This window comes from Eleutherodactylus coqui, chromosome 5 (assembly GCF_035609145.1).
Source record: "Eleutherodactylus coqui strain aEleCoq1 chromosome 5, aEleCoq1.hap1, whole genome shotgun sequence".
NCBI classification, from domain to species: Eukaryota; Metazoa; Chordata; class Amphibia; order Anura; family Eleutherodactylidae; genus Eleutherodactylus; species Eleutherodactylus coqui.
The window spans coordinates 237,827,113-237,848,423 of record NC_089841.1 but is presented as its reverse complement, the minus strand read 5'-3'; the positions used below and the strand labels follow the sequence as shown (position 1 = coordinate 237,848,423).

The 21,311-nt window shown below is 44.6% G+C and overlaps 1 protein-coding gene across 3 annotated transcripts in view; it reads right to left on the bottom strand.

Annotated features, from left to right (window-relative positions):
• Positions 1-21,311, bottom strand: part of LOC136628451 (prostaglandin reductase 1-like) — a 64,249-nt gene that overhangs the window by 26,644 nt on the left and 16,294 nt on the right. For all 3 annotated transcript variants that reach the window (XM_066604371.1, XM_066604370.1, XM_066604372.1), the window contains exons 2-6: positions 14,822-14,937; positions 12,350-12,395; positions 8,686-8,745; positions 4,401-4,568; positions 3,325-3,442 (exon numbers count right to left, since the gene is read on the bottom strand). In XM_066604371.1, the coding sequence (XP_066460468.1) occupies positions 3,325-3,442; positions 4,401-4,568; positions 8,686-8,745; positions 12,350-12,395; positions 14,822-14,927 (498 nt within the window). In that variant the 5' untranslated portion in view covers positions 14,928-14,937. The remainder of the gene's footprint in view (positions 1-3,324; positions 3,443-4,400; positions 4,569-8,685; positions 8,746-12,349; positions 12,396-14,821; positions 14,938-21,311) is intronic.

The window sequence follows — 21,311 nt, the reverse complement described above, 5'->3', positions numbered from 1 at the left end:
CAGGTCGACCTCTGTAAAGCAGTTCAACCTCTGATACGCCTACTATTTTTTGTATAAGAAAGACAAAGTACACAATAAACTCAGATTGCTCTAAGACACGACCGTGATGCCTGTGTCTATTGCTTTCTCATGGTGGCCGGCATAACCAGCTCTGATTTGGAGCCCCACAGCATATTAACGTAACATGGATTTTATCCCTATCATGCCTTAGTAGTAGGTCTTCAGTTTCTTCTGTTGCTTTTGGTGGTCGATAGAAGACCCCTATCAGGATTTTGTTATTTTTTCCTCCCTGTATTTCTACCCACAGAGATTCCACCTGTTCGTCTCCTACCCCTATATCCTCCCGTAGCCTCGGCTTCAAGTTCGATTTGACGTACAGACATACCCCTCCCCCTTTCTGGTTCCTTTGGTCTCTTCTGAAGAGATTGTACCCCTGCAAATTCACCGCCCAATCGCACTTATCATCAAGCCATGTTTCAGTAATTCCGACTATGTCATAACTTTCATCAGTCATTCTTGCTTCAAGCTCGCCCACTTTACCGATCAGACTTCGTGCATTCGTGATCATACAATTTATATCATTTTTTTTGTTTTTTAAATTTGTTTTGTTGCTATTCGTACTTATGGCTGATCTATCAGTTCTAACTGTACTAACCCCACCCCCTGCTCGTCCCCCATTCCCTTTGCTTGGACCCAGATCGCTAATTACACTGGCTACCCCACTATTTCTCATTTTGCCCTCCCCCCCAGTCCCTATTTTAAACACTCCTCCAGCCTTCTAGCCATCTTTTCCCCCAGCACAGCTGCACCCTCCCCATTTAGATGCAGCCCGTCCCTACGGTAGAGCCTGTAGCCGACCGCAAAGTCAGCCCAGTTCTCCAGGAACCCAAATCCCTCCTTCTTACACCAACTCCGGAGCCACTTGTTTACCTCCCTAAGGTCCTGCTGCCTTTCTAGTGTGGCTTTAGGTACAGGTAGTATTTCCGAGAAAACTACCCTGGAGGTCCTTGCCCTGAGCTTGGACCCCAAGTCCCTGAAATCATTTTTGAGGGCCCTCCATTGACCTCTAACTTGTTCATTGGTGCCAACGTGCACCATGACTGCTGGATCCTCACCAGCCCCTCCCAGTAATCTGTCAATCCGATCCGCGATGTGTCGAACTCGAGCGCCAGGAAGACAACACACCGTTCGACGATCCCGGTCTTTATGGCAGATTGCCCTCTCTGTCCCCCTAATAATTGAGTCCCCCACCACTAGAACCTGTCTAGTCTGCCCTGCGCTCCCCGTCCCCGTCTCACTGGAGCAGTCACCCCCCTGGCGTTCAGAGGGCGTGTCGTGCTGCAGCGGTGCTGGCTCTGTAATGGCATCCCCCTCATCTGCCAATCGTGCAAACTTGTTGGGTTGTGCCAGTTCAGGACTAGCCTCCCTGGTTCTCTTCCCTCTATCCCTCCTTCTTTCTGTCACCCAGCTGACTGCCTGCTCCCCCTGCACTTCCGTACTACCGTCCGCCCCCGCCTCTACCCCAGCGAGTGCCTGCTCAGTGAGCACCAAACTCCTTTCCATGATGTCAATGGCTCTCAGTGTTGCCAGTTGCCCATTTAGATCCAGAATTTGGGCTTCTAAATGTTCGACGTGCACGCATCTTGCGCAACAGTATGCACCCTCGATCGGCTGATCAAGGACCGCATACATTGCACAAGTAGCACACTGGATGACATTGCCAGGCATGGAGCTCATCCTTATGGGGATCTACAATTTACTTGTGGAAGTAGTGAAGATAGACTTGTTCACACTCCGATCACACGCTGCCGCAACCGCTCAACCGCTGACCCGCTGACCCGCTGCTGCAACCGCTCACCCGCTGCTTCAACCGCTGCCGCAACCGCTGACCCGCTGCCGCGACCCCTCACCCGCTGCCGCGACCCCTCACCCGCTGCCGCGACCCCTCACCCGCTGCCGCGACCCCTCACCCGCTGCCGCGACCACTCACCCGCTGCCGCGACCACTCAACTGCTCACACGCTGCTGCAACCGCTCACTCGCTGCCGCTCTCGCGCAAACGCTTACCCGCTGACACGCGCTCACAAAAAATTTTTTTTTTTTTTCCCCCTCTCACAAACACTTAGACCCCCAGACACACACACACACACAGAAGACACAACTAACCAGATACACAGAAGACACACAGCTCACAAACACACACAGAGGTAGAGTTAGAGGTAGATACTTATCAGCACACTCTGCCCTCCTGTCTCAGTTGCTTCGTTCTGGTCCCCTCCGCTACTGCCGGTCTCTGATTGCTGCCCCCGCACCTGCACCTGCTTCTGCTCCGGCGGCCGCTCACTCCACCTGTCACTCTGCCCTCCTGCTGCTGCTCCGAGACCCGCTGCTGCTCCACTTCTGCACTCCTCCTGCCGGCTCCTGTCACCTTCGGGCGCCGGTATCGGCTCCTCCGCTGGTCCGTTGTCTCCCTCAGACCCCCCCGCTCGTGCCTCTGCGCGCTGCTACTGGCGTCTGACGTCACTTCCGGTTGCACTAATGATGAACCACAAGTGTTTCTGAAGTTCCTCTACTGAATACCGCTGACTGCCGGGTATTCTTACCGTCAGATGGCACCGTTGTATAACAGCAAAGAGAAAGCCTTTGCATACAGTACTAAATGTTTAAGGGTATAATACAAGGACCACTCCAGTCTACTAAATCGGGAGTTGCTTGTATAAACTGTTTCTCCATTCTGACTCAAAGGGTAGTCCAAAATATAGGACCCCTTTATGATGTCTAGGGGGTTTTCCGAGTTCTAAAATTTCTGTATATCCAGCCACCCATGCAGTAAAATAACACAAGTATATACTCAACTTCCTCACTCCCGCTGCATCCCACGGCACTCTTCGCCTGTGTTTATGCACCGGCTGCAGTCCTGAATGTGGCAGGTACTGCAGACAATAGAGCTCAGCAATCTAGTGCTGATATCCTGTAAACATGCTGGGGAAGCCTGTAAACCTGATTGCAGAGGGGAGACCCGGAGGAGTACCGCAGGACACCCTGGGAGCGGGGAGAGGTGAATATATGCCAATTTATTATTTTACTGGATATACAGAAATTGTAGAACTCAGAAACCCCCTCTAACAGGTTATATGGACAAGGGTCGTCTTCATGAGAAACCTTTCAACTGCTTTGTAGAAACTTGCAACATTGTAACAATATAGTAACAGTAAGTCGTGTTTGACACTTGTATTATGAAAGAACAGTCAGCTGAAAAGCAGAAGCGGCTGGAACTACCGATGGAAGGAAACTAGTTCCACAGAATGTTGGCTCTCACACTTACTTTTATCTTGGCGATCTGTCCTACGACTGACCCCACTGCTCCAGCAGCACAGTTGATAAGAACTACTTCTCCTGGCTTCGGATTGCAGATTTCCAGAAATCCAAAATAGGCAGTTAAACTGGAAAGTAAGATAATAGAGTTACTCATAGATGTGCCTGTAAATCACTGACTGAATGCACAAGGAGCCACAACATTTGTTCCAGATATTAAAGACAAACATAAAGTCCACCGTCACATGAGCGTGAGAGTATGTGCGGAAAGAACTTTTTTTTTTTTTTCGTATGCAACTGTGTATTTTACTGTTCTTTTTCATGTGCAAGGCATGTGTACGCACCAAGCAAGCACCAATGCTCCCAGCTATTGTAATGGCTAGTTGGTCTAATGAGTTCAAGATGTCTTCTTTTTCATGTCTCCCAGCACCCCTTTATAGTCAACTGTTTGCAGTAGCTGAGGTGCAAAGGTCCTACAATATCTCTATATATTGTTTAGAGGCTGTGAAAAAGACTGCAAGCTCAGTTCCATTCCAGCAAGATATTATTCCATCTCCCTTATTTGCATATTACCCAGAGGAGCATAAACGACCTTTTGGGTCACCTCACTCACCATCTAAGTGCTCTCCCTAAGGAGAAAATATAGTGTTTCCGACCCCCTGTCCCAGGCCTCTCACTAGAAAAGCCAGACTCCTACTGTACACTGATGAAGGGCAAATTCCCTGAACAGCTGTCTGTACATGGAGTCTGGCTTTGTCTTCAATTTCCAGTCATTGTTGCAAGGCTTGTATAAAAAGGTCTAACTTTGACTTGAAGGAATGCTGCCTTCCAATAGGTGGCACTGTGGAGATATTACTCCAACCTCCTTATTTGCATTCCAGCGAGTGGAACTGAGGTTGCCTTTAAGTTTTTGGCCCCCGCACACAGCTGTGCTAGTTGCAGTGCATTGCAGCTTCTGCAAACAACTGATGGGCAGGGGGTGCCTTAGAATCCATCATCAAAATACAAAAACTCAGAACATCCCTTTAAACTTCCATCCAAACTACCTGTGTAAAGAAGATCTAATTGACATAAAAAAAGCCTTACCCAGGCATGCCTACACATCCAAGTGCCAGAGATCTAGGTAGAGATTCAGGCCATTCAGGAAGCAATGGACGTAGGTCTTTGCCATTTGATATGCTGTGTGTTGTCCAGCCAAAGTTGCCAAGGTAATAGCCACCCAATGGAAATGCTGAATTTTTACTTTCAATTATCCTAGATGAAAAAAGAAAGATTCACATGAAATAGCCACATCACCATGACCAATTTTTACACTTCTAGTGGCGTTTGCTCACTCAGCAGGTTATTTGAATACTGTTGCCATTAACCCCTTTTGCTCAAAACAGTGTGAACATTTTCTTACAATGAAAGGCAAGGCCTAGGTGTCAATGACACTGGACCCACCATTTACAATAGGCTTTGGTCACAGCCCTCCCTGCCAATGAGCTCTGCAGCTGTCACAGAGCATGCTTAGAACACTTTCCCATAGAAGTCAATGATTTATCTCGAAACTACAAGTTCTTATGGACCATGTTGCTACTGACGTTTTAGTAGCCAATAATAATGAATCGTAACAAGTTATGCATATGTATAAGTCTGGTGACCTCTAGTCTTGCTTTCAATGTATTTGTCTAAAAGGACTATAAACACTTCTGCTTGTTAACAAATAAATGGAATCAGTCTTGATTATACAAAGTGCTGTGTGACCTGTCAGCGATTACCCTTAATTTGAAACACAAGAATATATCTGTAGCTCTCCATTGAGCTAAACACCAGTATTGCAATTTTACAAGTGCTTTATTGGTCCAAGTATTTTGGACCTATATCGTACTCGCTAGACGAATGTACCCTGAGGGTATGTTCACACGTAGAGGAAATGATGCAGACTTTCTATGGTAAACTCAGCAGCATTTCTGCAGAAATAGTCCAAAACCATTATCAGTGCGGATTTGGACTTGAAAGCAGCTGCATTAGAACAGAGTTGATAACCACTTCTCATCAACTCTGTTCTAATGTATAGTATGGCTTCTGGACATGCGAAGTAACCCTGGAGCCACTCTATACTGCTGCTGCCTTTGTAATTGGCGGAGCTAAAGGGTATCCTTGCACACAGCAAGACAATGTATCCCTGCTCAGCAGCATTCACATTCTCATCAATATAAAAATCAGGCTTGCCAGCAGCCAGGATTTGACTTCTTATTCAACACCCTTCTCCCATCACAGTAGGTGCAGCATAGACTGGAAGAAGAGGGAGGCAGATTCCCTCTGCACCAATGCAACGGTCGAGCACGTAAAAGTGGAGGAGACCACTGGGATTGTAAAATGGTTCTCTGGGGTGGCTATGTGGCTATCCCTTTCAACAGTGGCAGTAACGCGGCTTTGCTCAGCTGTTGCAAAGTGGCACAAATAACGTATAAGGATATGTTTAAAATAAACAGTTTTGTCACAGGTGACACCAGTACTCCAACAAGAACTCCTAAGTGTAGCAATGGCGAAAATAATTTGAGACGAGTCCAGTAGCTTGTATTAGTAAACTGGGAGCAAGCAGTTTTACTGAAGCTTTCTGAATCAAACAGTTGAAATCCACTTAGACTTTACAGCATTACAAGAATGTAGCAGAGCCGGAAATGATGCAGTAAATTAACACATTGAAAACAGTAGAATTGCAATTCAAACACTTTTCTTCAATGCTCTTTACTTCTCTAGGGGGTTACACAGTAGTGATTTCCCCACAGTTTTGACTAGCCGCAGACTCTCCTCTCCACCAACGGCTCTGACTCCTTCACTTCCTCTTTCTTCCCGCACTTTCTCCAGCTCTTCTCCACCTCTGCATAGTGATGTTTCCCACTCGGTACTCTCCCACCAATCAGTGGAGGCTTGACATATAGCCAATAGGCAGCCAGCTATTGCCAGCACTAAACTTCTAGCTTAGGAAGGGGGAAACAAGGTTTCTCCGACCTACGGCACCTTCTATATCTATGGGAAGCACAGACAGGTGTGACAGGACAAGTGTTAGTGTGACTATTCTGGAGGACCCTCCGGGCCACTACACCAAGCTCCCAGCAGATGTTTGGAGCTGCCTGGATTCCTGACTTATGCTGCGGCCACTTTACTCAGCATGCTGACTTGTGTTGTGGCTGCTTACCTCAGAAGAAAGCGGCTGCAGCAGAACTCAGGACACTGAGAGGCCCAATGGCCTACAAAAGTATAGAGACTGCGGCTGTTGGCCAGGACCTTCAGCGTGCTGACACAAGCAGAGTGGTGAGCATTTGGAGACAGTGTTACTACTAAGAGCATTTGGGTAATTATTACTATTAAGGGGGCACTAGTACTATTAAAAGTGCATAAGGGGGCATAATTACTATTAAGAGGGCACTATTATTACTAAAGGGGCACACTTACTTTTTTTGAGGGCACTATACACTATTAAAGGGGTTGTCCCACGATAGCAAGTGGGGTTATACACTTCCGTATGGCCATATTAATGCACTTTGTAATGTACATTGTGCATTAATTATGAGCCATACAGAAGTTATTCACTTACCTGTTCCGTTGCTAGCGTCCCCGTCGCCATGGTGCCGTATAATTTCAGCGTCTAATCGCCCGATTAGACGCGCTTGCGCAGTCCGGTCTTCTCCCTGGTGAATGGGGCCGCTCGTGCCGGAGAGCTGGTCCTCGTAGCTCCGCCCCGTCACGTGTGCCGATTCCAGCCAATCAGGAGGCTGGAATCGGCAATGGACCGCACAGAGCCCACGGTGCACCATGGGAGAAGACCCGCGGTGCATCGTGGGTGAAGATCCCGGCGGCCATCTTGGTAAGGTAAGTAAGAAGTCGCCGCAGCGATTAAACCTTTTTTTTTTTTTTTTTTTTTAACCCATCCCTTGGGTTTGTCTCGCACCGAACGGGGGGCCTATTAAATAAAAAAGAAAAAAAAACGTTTCGGCGTGGGACATCCCCTTTAAGAAGCACCATTACTATTTTGAGAGCACAAATATTGTTAAGGGGGCAATTGGTACTATTACTATTAACATGGCACCCTTTCTATTAAGGAGGGATTATTAGTTTATAAGTGGCACAATGGTTGGCATTATTACTATGTGAGGGCTCAAAAGGAGTATTTATGTGTGTGAGCACAAAGGGGGCTGGAAGAAATCTTTATGGTGGTCTGGGTCAAATGGTAAATATGGAAAAAGTAAACTGCAGAGAGGATATCAGCTGTGAGTCACTAAATATAACTGTACTGTAATCACTTATATGGTCTTTAGAGCACCAGTCTAGAACGGGTACCTACCTCCTATATGGTCATTGTTTGGCGGGAATATTTGTCTTTCAATAACCACTATCATTTGGATGTGCCTCTATGATGCTGTTAGTAGGCCTGCAATAGTCTATTATGAAAGCAAAAATGTGCCCATAATATGCTTGCCTGAAACTGATCTAATAAGGAATATAGTTCTTGGTCCTGGGGCTGTATTTATGTTACGAGTTTGGTTCTGGTACTGCAGACGGCAGACTGACTCAGCAGCGGCTGATGCTGAAATAGGACTGCCGTCTCGGTGAGTGGAAAAGCTGTCGGGATGCTGTCTGGCCAGAGGCCAATAGGGAGGTCGCTATTACTACTGGTACTGCTATGGGGTCACGTATTACTACTGGGGCCCACTTACCACAGCAGCCACTATGGGAGTTACTGTAACTACTGTGGCTACTATGAGGGGGTCACTATTAGAGCTCGTTCACATGGGTATATGTGCATTTTGGTTGTGCAAATACGCTGTGTATTTGCGGTACTAAAATCACTTCCACCTACGTTTTTTGGCGTGTATTCAAACTGTTCATGTGTACAAGTAAACTACGTATTTCTGTACGCAAAAAAGAATGCAGACAGGCTCATTGAAATGGTTCCAAATATGCAGATTTCCTGTATATTGACTGCGTATTTGCTCACGCCCATTCACTTCATTTGCCTATTGTGCTGTGTACTACGCACCAATACAGGTCATGCTATGTATTCTTTCCATGCAGTCGCACATCGCCTGAAAAGTTTGCTCATGTGAACTAATCCGCTGAAATCAATGGGTTCCACTCACAGCATATTGAAGCCAACCATAACACTAATGTGGCCCTTGGTGAAAAGGAGTTGGACACACCTACTATAGAGGAACTTTACCCAAGGTAGCCCCGTCCTCCCTCCTGCAGGTGTGGGGGTGCACATCCTCTGTGGACCCGCACTTCTGAAACTTCAGGCTGAGGCCGAGTTACATTTTATATGTGAGCAGTTGTGAAACCACCCCTTTAAGAATGTGTTATGAAGAATATGAATGGTATATATTACCTGGCGACTTGGTATCCAATCATTACATCGCCCTCCTTCATGGTTCGTCTACTATACGGCCTGTCAGGTAGGAAACAATAAGGTTAGCGTTATGTGTGTCTTTTTTGGTCCACCTTTCAAAAATTTGCATTTCCGTGGTATTTAAATATAAAATTGGCAAGTAATTAATTACCAACTTCCTCAGACTAAATTTTTTCACCTTCTCTTTCCCAATGAACCCAATGACCTCCAACCTGTGGTCCTGCTCTGCAGGTAGTAACAAGTAGGTCACCATCCTCATGTGTTACACAATTTATTGCACCAGCAGTTACATTTAGTAACAGATGCTTCCGGGAGCTCCATCTGTGTTACTGACATTAGTAATGAAGGGCACATAGTATATACTATGAATCACTGCTGTGGTGCAGCTTTATGATACCGAAGCATGGACTGCTTGCTGTATATGTTAGCGGCTTTCCACAAGGGGTTAAAACAAACTTTGAAGTGCCAGGAGGAAGCCACAGTGCCATGTTATCACCACTAGATAGTCCCTTTGCATAGGGAATAGCGGCTAGAGGGGAGTCCATTCCTCCAAAAGGTCCTTGAAGTGTAAGAGCCCTGCAAGGACTGTAGCTGTATCACAGACAAAGTCAGAGTAGGGGGTGTTGCTGAGTACAGAGTGTGGCTCCTAGCTGGGAATGCTGTCTAAGGGGCCGCTGAAAGGACTATGGAGTCAGTAGAAAGCCTACTGAGGAGACTGCAAGCTACCAAGAGGGCAAAGCTGTAAATGCCGCACCAAGAGAGTCATTGCAGCACTGGACAGAACTACAGATCATCCATAGAGAACATTCAGAGAGCGGTGATTTTCTTTGCAAGCGACAAACTGTGGGTGAGAGCAACCCCGGTACAAGTAGTAAGTGCACACTGAGACACACCAGGCATGCTGCATAGGGACTTTGCTCATTGAAGATGGACCGAAACAAAACTTTCTACTAAGGTGAGTTCTTGGGTTCTAATGCACAGGACTGTATACTATATTATGTGAAGGGTATGCTGGTGTGATAGAGATATGTTATAGTTTCACCTACAGTATCTTCTGAGTAGTACGGTCCTGGCATCCGCACCAAGTAGAGCTGTTAGGACTTAGCCAGCCAGATAGTGTTGCATAATCTTACGGTAAAGTTGAAGTAGACATTAAGGGGGGCTTCATGCCTGCATTGGGGGTTTCGCTTTCCCGTTTGGGGAGCAGGAAATGGGAATCCCCGTGGCTGAACAGCTCCATCTTCGGAGGTAACTGGTTAACGCTGAACGGACCCCATTGGCTATAATGGAGTCCATTCACTTTACACTTAGCTGCTCGGCTTTAAGCCAGAAGAAAAAAAGTGCTATATGCACTTTTTCTTCCGGTACTTTGTACTGGATCTGTGGCAGGACCTTCAACCGGAGGTCCCAATGCAGATGTGAAGCCACCGTTACATCTATTTTGGTTTTTACTCAGACCTTTGTCTTCAGAAATAAACTGCATTTTATTCCTATAACCTGTCGCATTACCACCGAAGTCCAAAAGGATATTGTTTCCCTTTAGGCAGGGCACCCAAAAGATATGAGGAGGCTTATAAGGCCATCTATGCTCTTCTGGGAAATATGCAAATGTGAAGATGGAACAGTACCACTGCAGCGCCACCTAGTGGAAGGCAGAATTCCTCCGGAGAAGATTCTGGTTTGGCTCATAATTCCCAGTCATTGTTAAAAGGTCCGACATTGAATTGCAGGAATGCTGCCTTCCAATAGGTGGTGCTGTGGAGGCATTGTTCCATCTTCCTATTTGCATTACCACCTGCAACATAAGTGATTTTTCTACATTTTTGACCTTATAGCACCACCTAGCATTTCAGCTGCTTCCCCCATAGTGCATCCACCTTCATAGAGGTGAACACGCATGCATTGTCTCTTTGGCGAGTAGGGGTCCATGCTGGTCAGCAGGCTGTCCCATAATCTTCAGTGTCTTCTCTGATTTTCAATGAATAGAAAAACAAATGAGCAAATCCATTAAAAAAAAAAAAAAAGGATGGTGTGACTGTCAAAGAATAAAGAGATGGTATTTCCACCGAATTGGCTGTGGTGCTGCCGGCCCAGGTAACACCATCCTCAATGGGGGCATGAAAGCAACAGAAGAGTGCACAGGAGCTGGGCCTGGGCACAAGAAACAAAGAAAAGGTTGGGAGGAGAGAAGGAAGAAAAGAAGGATAGTCTAGGGGGAGCCTAAGCAAGCCGGGCTTAAGTCAAGTTCTTCAGGCTAGAGGAGGGGGGAGAGGGGGACATATTTTTTTGCTAAAATGCTGCGCCTGGTCTAATTAAGCATGGGACTTGATTGTGAAAAATCGTCCATTCGTGAGAATTTACGGCATGTGAACGTAAAAAGAGCGAGTGGCCATCAGGGTTAGGCAGTGAGCGATCACGTTCCTATCAGATGTGCTATAAGTTATGTCAGAAGTCGGTATGAATTATAGCTATAATCTATGCCAACTTGTAGCTGGTGAAGATTTGGTAAAAATTGGCATATGGATGGCACAAAGATGCGCCCAATGTATAGCTTGTGCTTCTTCATAAATTTGTAACATTTCACGCCATCACAACCTCCCCTTAGGCTGGTGTATGAAACATCGGTTTAAGTAGACCTGCCCTATAGTGTGCGGTAGTACACTCTATATCCTGTTGCTGGACAGTGCCAGGACCCCGCGCAGCAGAGCTGAGCTAAAGCCAAAAGTGAGGAGGCCAAGAATACAGTCTAGTCTGAGGAATTGGATATCTTTCTTTTGTCTGACCTCAGGTTGGAAATTAATATAATAGGTGTGGGGTCTGACATATTTAAGGGATCTATGGCAGATATAGGGTATTTAATGTCTAAAAATGGTTAGTGGTCTGTTATGGGCTCTAAAATTAATAACAGCTGTTATATTAATACAGGGGCTTTGAATATATTTAGCCTCTCTGTTTTTTTTTTTGTTTTTTTTTTATATAAACCACATTCCCTGAAAACACCCCGAAACAGCTGTTTGTGTATAGATTCTGGCTTGGCTTTCTATCCCCAGTCATTGTTACAAGGCTTGTATAAAGAGTCTAACATTGACTTTGCAGGAATGCTGCCTTTCAATAGGTGGCGCTGCAGAGGTATTGTTCCATCTCCCTTATTTGCGTACTACCCAGAGGAGCATGCATGGCCTTATAAGTCTCCTCACTCATCTTCTAGGTGCTGTCCTTAAGGAAGGTTCTGACGCCTTGTGACCTCACATTCATTTAAGTCAGTAGGGTCATGGTGTGAGTCACTATTTTGCAACCCGGAGGTTGCAAAAAAAAAAAATCCACCAAGGTTCCACAGTGATCTTTGGTGCACAAGCTCTGCCATGGCCAAAGTCACTATGTACCCTAGCCTTAGAAATCAGATTTACTTGCCTTGTAGGACCAATACAATTTCACTGGAGAGACAATACGATTTCATCTTTACCATATATTACTTGTTCTGGGCTGTTTGTGCCCCTTTTTGCAAAGTCTCAACTACTACTATGGCAGACATTTATAGGAACACAACATTGGATTACAGTATAGCCCAAGAAGGGCGCTTTTACCGAAAACAATCTGATTTACTAGAATTTAAATATATTAATCAAATCCAAATATTCTTTACCTCATATATGGATCTACACTCAGGAACACTGCTTCCAGCAGAATTTCTGAAAATGCACAGAAAAAAAATGAATATAGTAAATGGAGATGGAAAATATATGCAGAATAAACGTAACTATGAATGGCGCTCATGTAACCGGATGGCAGAAGGACCACCACAATGGGGGCTGCCCCAAAAAGGCGCAGACAGGAGATGCCATCTTGGCAAAACTACTTTAAAGAAAGAAATTGATATAAATTTTCTCTTCAAATGAAAGTGTACAGTACATGTAATGTCTATGTCCCTTTTTATTATTTTTTAACAAAAAAGAACTTTTCTAAACCCAAAGTCCCTGACACTTGTAAATCTCTGCAGCACCTCCAAAAGTTTTCCCATGCAAAAAACTGGAGCACACCCGTCACTTTGACTGGTTGCTGCTCTGTAGATCTCTGCGCGGCGAATGGCTGGGAGTATTGCTGTGCAAGGAAAAAAAACATTTCCAGGTTTGGTGAGGGTCCCAGCAATTGGACCCCCACTGATTGAAAAGTGATGGCTTATCCTACATGTCGTCCCCATCTGTCATAGGAATACCTTTAAGGAGGCTCTGTCACCTACGTTAGCTCTATAAGCTAAGCTAATGCACTAAGAGAAGGTGATCGGTTGAGTTTGGGATGCAAGTGTTATACTTACCTCCTCCTCCTTGTTCCCAGCCCCCCCCCCCCCCCAAATTGTCAGCTCTGGAAGCTGCCGCTCAATACATTAAGCAGTGCTGCTAAGTAGTTCGCCCTTTCTAATTTTATAGTGGATGGACTACTTAGCGTGCCTCTCAAGGCATTGTAGTGGTAGCTTCCTCACACCAGAGGAATAACGAGGAAGGTAAGATTAACCCTTGCATCCCTGCACTCAGCGCTTTACCTGCTTTTAGCCCATAAGTTTAGCTCATAGTCCTACAGGTAAGTGACAGTCTTTAACCCCTTACCAGTGTTGGCTTGATGCTGCAAATTGTCTATGTTTTCATCCCTGCTTTCTATTGTTTTTACCCATTTTTGTATCGTATGAGGGCTTGTTTTTTGCATGAGACATTCTCCTTTTTAATAGCACCATTTTGGGGTATGTAAATACTGTAAAAAAAGATGTAATATTGAAATAAAATTTTGCAAATTTTTATTTTTTTATTGTGGGGTTTGGGGTGAGGATAGCAAAGGAAAAAATAAGACAGCAATACCGCAATTGGGTGGATACAATTACAGAAATATCAAGTTTCTACAGTTTATTCTTTTTTGCTTCAGTTAACCGAACTGTATGAGCACTTTTTCTTGGTGGAGGGAGCTGTAGTTTTCATTGGACCTCGTAGTCAATGGAGTCGGTCAAGTGCCGAATTGGGCAATTCTATAATTTCATAGTTCGGCTTATCAATGGAAAATTTGCAAAAGCACATGTAAACAGAGCCTTCGTTTTATATTATGGGTCATTATGGACAAACCATACTAATTGTCTACAGCTTTTTTACTTTTTTGTTTTCAAGTCATAATGGACTTTGTAAGGGAAAAAAACTGAGGACACGGACACACACCATTTCTTGAACTGTTATTCACTTTTTTCTCCCTCTCTTTGCCGCTTTGTCCTTCTGGAGGACTTAACTATGCAACTACCCTGGAATAACACACTGCAGTACTTCTGCAAGACCTAGATACTATTGTTGTGTCTCTATCTGCCATGGCAACTCAGTCATCCAGTGTTCACATCACGGGAGCCGTCCAGATTACAGAAGGATTCCCCTGCCATCTGTCTAGTGATTTAGGCCTCCTTCACATTGGCACATGTGTATTTGCACGCACATGAGCGCAGCGCGTTTGCTAAATAAACTTTGCTTTTTTAAATGTGCATCTGCAAATTTTACTGTACTTTTTGCACCTGCAGGGCATGTTCATTTGCATGAAGGCAAACAAAGATGCACTGATTGAAATGGCTAGTTAGTCTAATGTGTCCCAAGTGTGTTCTGTTTCCAGCGTTATTGCACAGCATATCATTCACCCATAGCGTATTGTGTGTGCATCCCCCTGGAAGCGCATGCCACGGGTTTTTCCGTGCACCCAAAATGTACAATAAAAATACGAGAATGTGAATGCGCCTATTAAAATTTCTGCATATTACGTGTGAAAATTTTGCGCACACAAATACGTCCGTGGGAGTCTAGCCTTAGATGCTGTGGTCATTGACTGCAGCATCCTATGGGTTAATGTTCAGCTGACACAGACTGCCAATGGAGCCAGCTCCGCTCCCAGGCCATCACAGAGCCATACTTATATGTCCAGTTGTGGGAATGCCCCGCTGATAACAGAATGCGGGGAAACAGTTCAAATAAATTTGCAACCTTAAACAATTGAAGCTAAATGAACCCAAAAATTGTGTTGATTAACTTCACAATATATCTTACATTTTATCCTAAGACTAGAATCAAAGACAACGCTACGTGAAATCGGGTGGAATTACCTCCAGCTTGCAGGGGTGGTAGCTTTTTTTCCACAAGCTTGAAGTCTTCAGGTTTTGGGGCACCCTGAAAGTGCTGCACCATCGTCCACGACTTGGCTACAACCATTTTTGTTCACCTGTAAAAACCAAAAATAAAAATAAATAAAAATGACCTAACCCTGAGACCGATCTGGAAAACCGTTTTAATGAAAATACTAGAAAACAAACAGAACATTCCGTGCGTGGTATAAAAAGCCGGGCAACAGGAAATGCTTGAAGATGAGTGAGCAAACTTGAGTTCTCATTCGCCATCCCCTCCTGTATTGTATGCGGAGCACGTCTACGAGTTCCTTCTGAAACACTTTGGCAGAGCACCACCATCACCAAGGAGACCTCCGAATGGAGCTTCACAGTAGTCACAAAGGAGACAGTTAACTCTTTCAGATCCAACTGCAATTTTATACAATAATGCCGTATGAGTGCGGTTGGTACGTGTTTCCGCCTGTTTTGTATTGTCGCAGCTATGGTTTACATACATTTATTAGTTGGATGCGCTGACCTTGTGTCTTCAGAAAGTTAGTTTCCATTTTCTGAGTGGGGTTGTTTTTGCAGCCAGTGCAAACAAGCCCCATTCAGATGAATAGTAGTCACAAATTTCTGCAACAGGTGGGGCGTGACCCAACCTGCAAAGAAAATAGAGGTCCTCAGCCAGAGAACAAAATCTTTTCCTTCCAACATTCCAGAGCCTAGACACACTTAATACCATCACCAGCGCTCCCTCTGTGTGAGGAAGAACAAGAGTGGTCTTGCAACCCGCCTGACCATTAGGCTAAGCCAAGGCCTAAAAAAGCTGTGGCCTTGAATTCTAGGAAGGCCTGGACCATAGGCGTACCGTGAGGGGTAGCAGGGGTCGCCGTTGCGACCTGGCCCTTGCTCTGCGGGGGGCCCAGAAGCCCCGCCATATTCAAAATGCACACTTGCGCATTCTGTAGAAGGCAGAGCAGGGCGACCGGCATTACACTAGCAGCCGCGCGATTGGTGCGGCCGGGGTGTGTAGCTGCTGGAGAGGAGGCGAGGCTGACCTACCCATGCAGAGAACACTGCAGCTGTGGCTCCTCTCAGGTTACTTCTCCTCCCGCAGTGTGTCGGCAGCCACCAGCAGGACGTCCCAGGAGCAAACAGGCTGCTATCTGGGTCCGGAAACATTCCTCCTTGTAGTAAAGTCCGAATTGGCTCCTCCCACATGCTGGTCACATGACTGGCCACATGAGTGTGACATCATCAGAGGTACTTGACAGCACCTGGCTCAGGTAATTAGCCATGTGCTGCCGGCTCCCGCAGGAGAACCCCTTTGTCTGCTGGGAGACCCGCAAACTAGTGGAGTAACTGAGGTGAGGAGATTTACATGCAGTTCACCCAACAACCCTCCATCTCTAACCTCACTGACCAGCAGTGAATGCCTGCAGTTAACTCCTTCATGACTGGCCTGGTTTAAGCACTAATGAGCAACCAGTTTTTCAGTCTTTATTTTGTGCATTATTAGGGTCAGAACGTTTTTTTTTCTTGTTGACATGTTTGTTTTGAGGACTTGTTTTTGTGTGAAAAGTTGTTTATTTAACCCCTTTCCGCACCCTTACGTCATGGGAGGCGGGTACTTCCCGCAAAATGACGTACCCTTACGTCATAGGGATAGCGCAAGATCATAGCAGATCTCGCGCTCTCCCGCAGCGGGAGCCGGCTGTCCCTAGTAGCCAGCCTCCCGCTACAACAGCGGGGGGGCATCAGAGATGCGCTCCTACCCCGCTGTAAACCCCTTCCCTGCCGCGATCTATGTAGATCGCAGCAAGGAAAGGGTTCACAGAGCGAGCCTCTGTGACTTCAGCCGGCTCTCTCAATGTTATCGCAGAGCCTGGCTGGTTGCTATGTCAACAGGACACGTCGTGTCTAAGATCGCTATAGTAAGCGATAAGGCATGGCAGGAGAGAAGTCCTGCCACGCCTTATCGTAGCGATCATCAGTGCTGCAGTGTAAGTCCCTGAGAGGGACACAAATAGTGTAAAACAACAACAAAAAAAATAATGTACAAAAAATAAACAAAAACCCTATGCTTATGCTTTTTCTCATATTAGCATTAAAAAAAATCCCACATATTTGGTATCGACACGTCCGTAAAGACCCGTACAATAAACCAAACACGCTTTTTATCCTGCATGGCAAAAAACGTAAAAAAAAGCTAAAAAACTGAGGCAAAATGCTAATTTTTAGCATTTTGCCTCCCCAAAAAACGCAATCAAACTCATAAAAAAAAACGTATGTACCCCAAAATGGTACTCCAAACCAATAAAAACTACAGCTCGTCTCGCAAAAAATAAGCCCTCCGAGAGCTCCGTCCATGGAAAAATAAAAAAATTATAGGGCTTTGAATGCAGCGAGTTTAGAAAAAAATAATAATTTCCAAAAAAAGGCTTTTTATTGTGGAAAAGTGGAAAAACCTAAAATAAATATAAGAATTTTGGTATCGTTGTAACCGTACCGACCCGCAGAAAAAATGTAGTGTGTCATTTATGCTATGTGATCAATGCTGTAAAAAAAAACCTAAAAAATCTATGGCAGAATTGATGCGTTTTCTCTCCCTGCGATCATTAAAAAAAAAAAAAAGTTTTACAATATAGTCTATGTACACAATCACAGCCCCAATAAAAACTACAGTTCGCCACACAAAAAACAAGCCCTTATACAGCCGCGTCGACGGAAAAATAAAGTTTTGAATAGATTTTGAAAAATGCAGATGAAAAATCTACCAAAAATCGTTGCCCAAAAGGACTATGCCAAAAATAGGCCGTGTCCTTAAAGGGGTTCGGTTTATTCAGTATTTCTTTTTTTTAATGTTTTCACTTTTTTTTTTTAATACACTAGACACCCATTTTTTTTATTTGTATTATTTATAGATTTGCTTTTCAGTCGCTGCATTCCAGGAGACACTATGGTTTTTATTTTTCCATCAATGGATCCTCTGAGTGCTTGTTTTTCCTTTTTTTGTTTTTTTTTGAGGGATGACCTCTGTACCCTGCTGTACCGCCTCTAGCTTGGGTACAAGATGTGAAGCGGGTGGGCATAGAGGCTCTAGTACCCTGTTGTACCGCCTCTAGCTTGGATACAAGATGTGATACAGGCAGGCATGGAGGCTCTAGTACCCCGTTGTACCGCCTCTAGCTTGGATACAAGATGTGATACAGGCAGGCATGGAGGCTCTAGTACCCTGTTGGGCCGCCTCTAGCTTGGATACAAGATGTGATATGGGTGGGCATGGAGGTTCTAGTACCCTGTTGTACCACCTCTAGCTTGGGTACAAGATGTGATACGGGCAGGCATGGAGGCTCTAGTATCCTGTTGTACCGCCTCTAGCTTGGATACAAGATGTGATACAGGCGGGCATAGAGGCTCTAGTACCCTGTTGTACCGCCTCCAGCTTGGATACAAGATGTGATACAGGCGGGCATGGAGGCTCTCGTACACTGCTGTACCGCCTCTAGCTTGGGTACAAGATGTGAAACGGGAGGGCATGGAGGATCTAGTACCCTGTTGTACCGCCTCTAGCTTGGATACAAGATGTGATACAGAGGGCATGGAGGCTCTAGTACCCTGTTGTACTGCCTCTAGCTTGGATAGAAGATGTGATACAGAGTAGTAGCTTTTGGAAGCTATGAGGAAAAGTCCTGGATTCTCTGATGGAAGGATGAGAAGCTCTGGGTAGTCTGGACATTTCAGAGACCAGATGAGGAGGTCATCTGTTGAACCCCTAGAAGTGAGGGGAACCTTTGGTGATGGTAATATGTGATCGGTAACCTTCAGGCAATAATGTGTAGCTAATGATGTAATGTAACTTGCTATCTGTCAACCTTTATCCTTTTGTATATAGATATTATCCTTTGTCTATAGATCCAATAGTTTACAAGCGTCGGACAATTATTCACCACTTTGCTCAATTATCATTTGATTTTAATAAATTCTTATCGTTACACCTTTTATAGTTTCTTACTCTCTTTAAAGTTTAATATGAACTTAAGTCTTGTTCCTTGCAGCAATACACCAACCCAGTACTGCCAAAGCTAACCAACCGAGGGACCCCACTAGTTTTATCAGAGGGAGATCAGACTGGAGTGAAGGCCTGGGGCCTTTCAACATCTTTAGGTCTAGAGAATCTTCAGCATAAGCAACCTTAACCCCCTCCCACACTGGAGAGCACTAAGGATTGGATCTCAGGGATAATTAAGACCTTCTAAAAGAGTTGCCAACATTTCTTCTCTTTTTCCTCTTCCCCTGCACAGAGAGTGTGGGTTGATACAAAATTCTGACATATCCCTCTACTATTACTTATGGGCCTAGCTCAAATTTTTCATAGGATTTCCCCATCGGAGATCTGACTAAAAAAAGCTTTCCAACCTAAATGGATCAGCCTGAAATGGCTGTAGGCTGAAACGCCATCAGTACCTCACTATCCGGCTACTCTCCCCCCAGTTTTCACAGGGTGAGGTTCTTAATTTTTTTTTAGGCTTTTCTCTTCAGAAGCTCCTCTCTTGGATTCCCAATTTTTTTTTATAGACAAAGGAGCAGGCTAGTACCGTGTTTCCCTGAAAATAAGACACAGCATGATTTTCCAGAATTTTTGAGGATGCAAAATGATTTTTCAGGCTGTTTGAGGATGCTTGAAATATAAGCCCTACTCCAAAATTAAGCCCTGCCAACAGTTAATTAAAAAAGTCAATTTAAATAGTGTCCAGGCAGCTATACATGCAAAAAAAAGTTAAACCTTTTTGAACAAAAATTAATATAAGACACTGTCTTATTTTCAGGGAAACAGGGGTAGTGTGAGAGCAAACCCTATGCTTATGCTTTTTCTCATATTAGCATAAAAAAAAATCCCACATATTTGGTATCGACACGTCCGTAAAGACCCGTACAATAAACCAAACACGCTTTTTATCCTGCATGGCAAAAAACGTTAAAAAAAAGCTAAAAAACTGAGGCAAAATGCTAATTTTTAGCATTTTGCCTCCCAAAAAACGCAATCAAAGTGATAAAAAAAATGTATGTACCCCAAAATGGTACTCCAAACCAATAAAAACTACAGCTCGTCTCGCAAAAAATAAGCCCTCCAAGAGCTCCGTCGATGGAAAAATAAAAAAATTATAGGGCTTTGAATGCAGCGAGTTTAGAAAAAAATAATAATTTCCAAAAAAAGGCTTTTTATTGTGGAAAAGTGGAAAAACCTAAAAAAAATATAAGAATTTTGGTATCGTTGTAACCGTACCGACCCGCAGAAAAAATGTAGTGTGTCATTTATGCTATGTGATCAATGCTGTAAAAAAAAACAAAAAAATCTATGGCAGAATTGATGCGTTTTCTTTCCCTGCGATCATTAAAAAAAAAAAAGTTTTACAATATAGTCTATGTACCCAATCACAGCCCCAATAAAAACTACAGTTCACCACACAAAAAACAAGCCCTTATACGGCCGCGTCAACAGAAAAATAAAGTTTTGAATAGATTTTGAAAAATGGAGATGAAAATCTACCAAAAATCGTTGCCCAAAAGGACTATGCCAAAAATAGGCCGTGTCCTTAAAGGGGTTCGGTTTATTCAGTATTTCTTTTTTTTTTATGTTTTCACTTTTTTTTTTTAATACACTAGACACCCATTTTTTTTATTTGTATTATTTATAGATTTGCTTTTCAGTCGCTGCATTCCAGGAGACACTATGGTTTTTATTTTTCCATCAATGGATCCTCTGAGTGCTTGTTTTTCCTTTTTTTGTTTTTTTTTGAGGGATGAACTCTGTACCCTGCTGTACCGCCTCTAGCTTGGGTACAAGATGTGAAGCGGGTGGGCATGGAGGCTCTAGTACCCTGTTGTACCGCCTCTAGCTTGGATACAAGATGTGATACAGGCAGGCATGGAGGCTCTAGTACCCTGTTGGGCCGCCTCTAGCTTGGATACAAGATGTGATATGGGTGGGCATGGAGGCTCTAGTACCCAGTTGTACCACCTCTAGCTTGGGTACAAGATGTGATACGGGCAGGCATGGAGGCTCTAGTATCCTGTTGTACCGCCTCTAGCTTGGATACAAGATGTGATACAGGCGGGCATAGAGGCTCTAGTACCCTGTTGTACTGCCTCCAGCTTGGATACAAAATGTGATACAGACTGGCATGGAGGCTCTCGTACACTGCTGTACCGCCTCTAGCTTGGGTGCAAGATGTGATACAGGCAGGCATGGAGGCTCTAGTATCCTGTTGTACCGCCTCCAGCTTGGATACAAGATGTGATACAGGCGGGCATGGAGGCTCTAGTACCCTGTTGTACTGCCTCCAGCTTGGATACAAGATGTGATACAGAGTAGTAGCTTTTGGAAGCTATGAGGAAAAGTCCTGGACTCTCTGATGGAAGGATGAGAAGCTCTGGGTAGTCTGGACATTTCAGAGACCAGATGAGGAGGTCATCTGTTGAACCC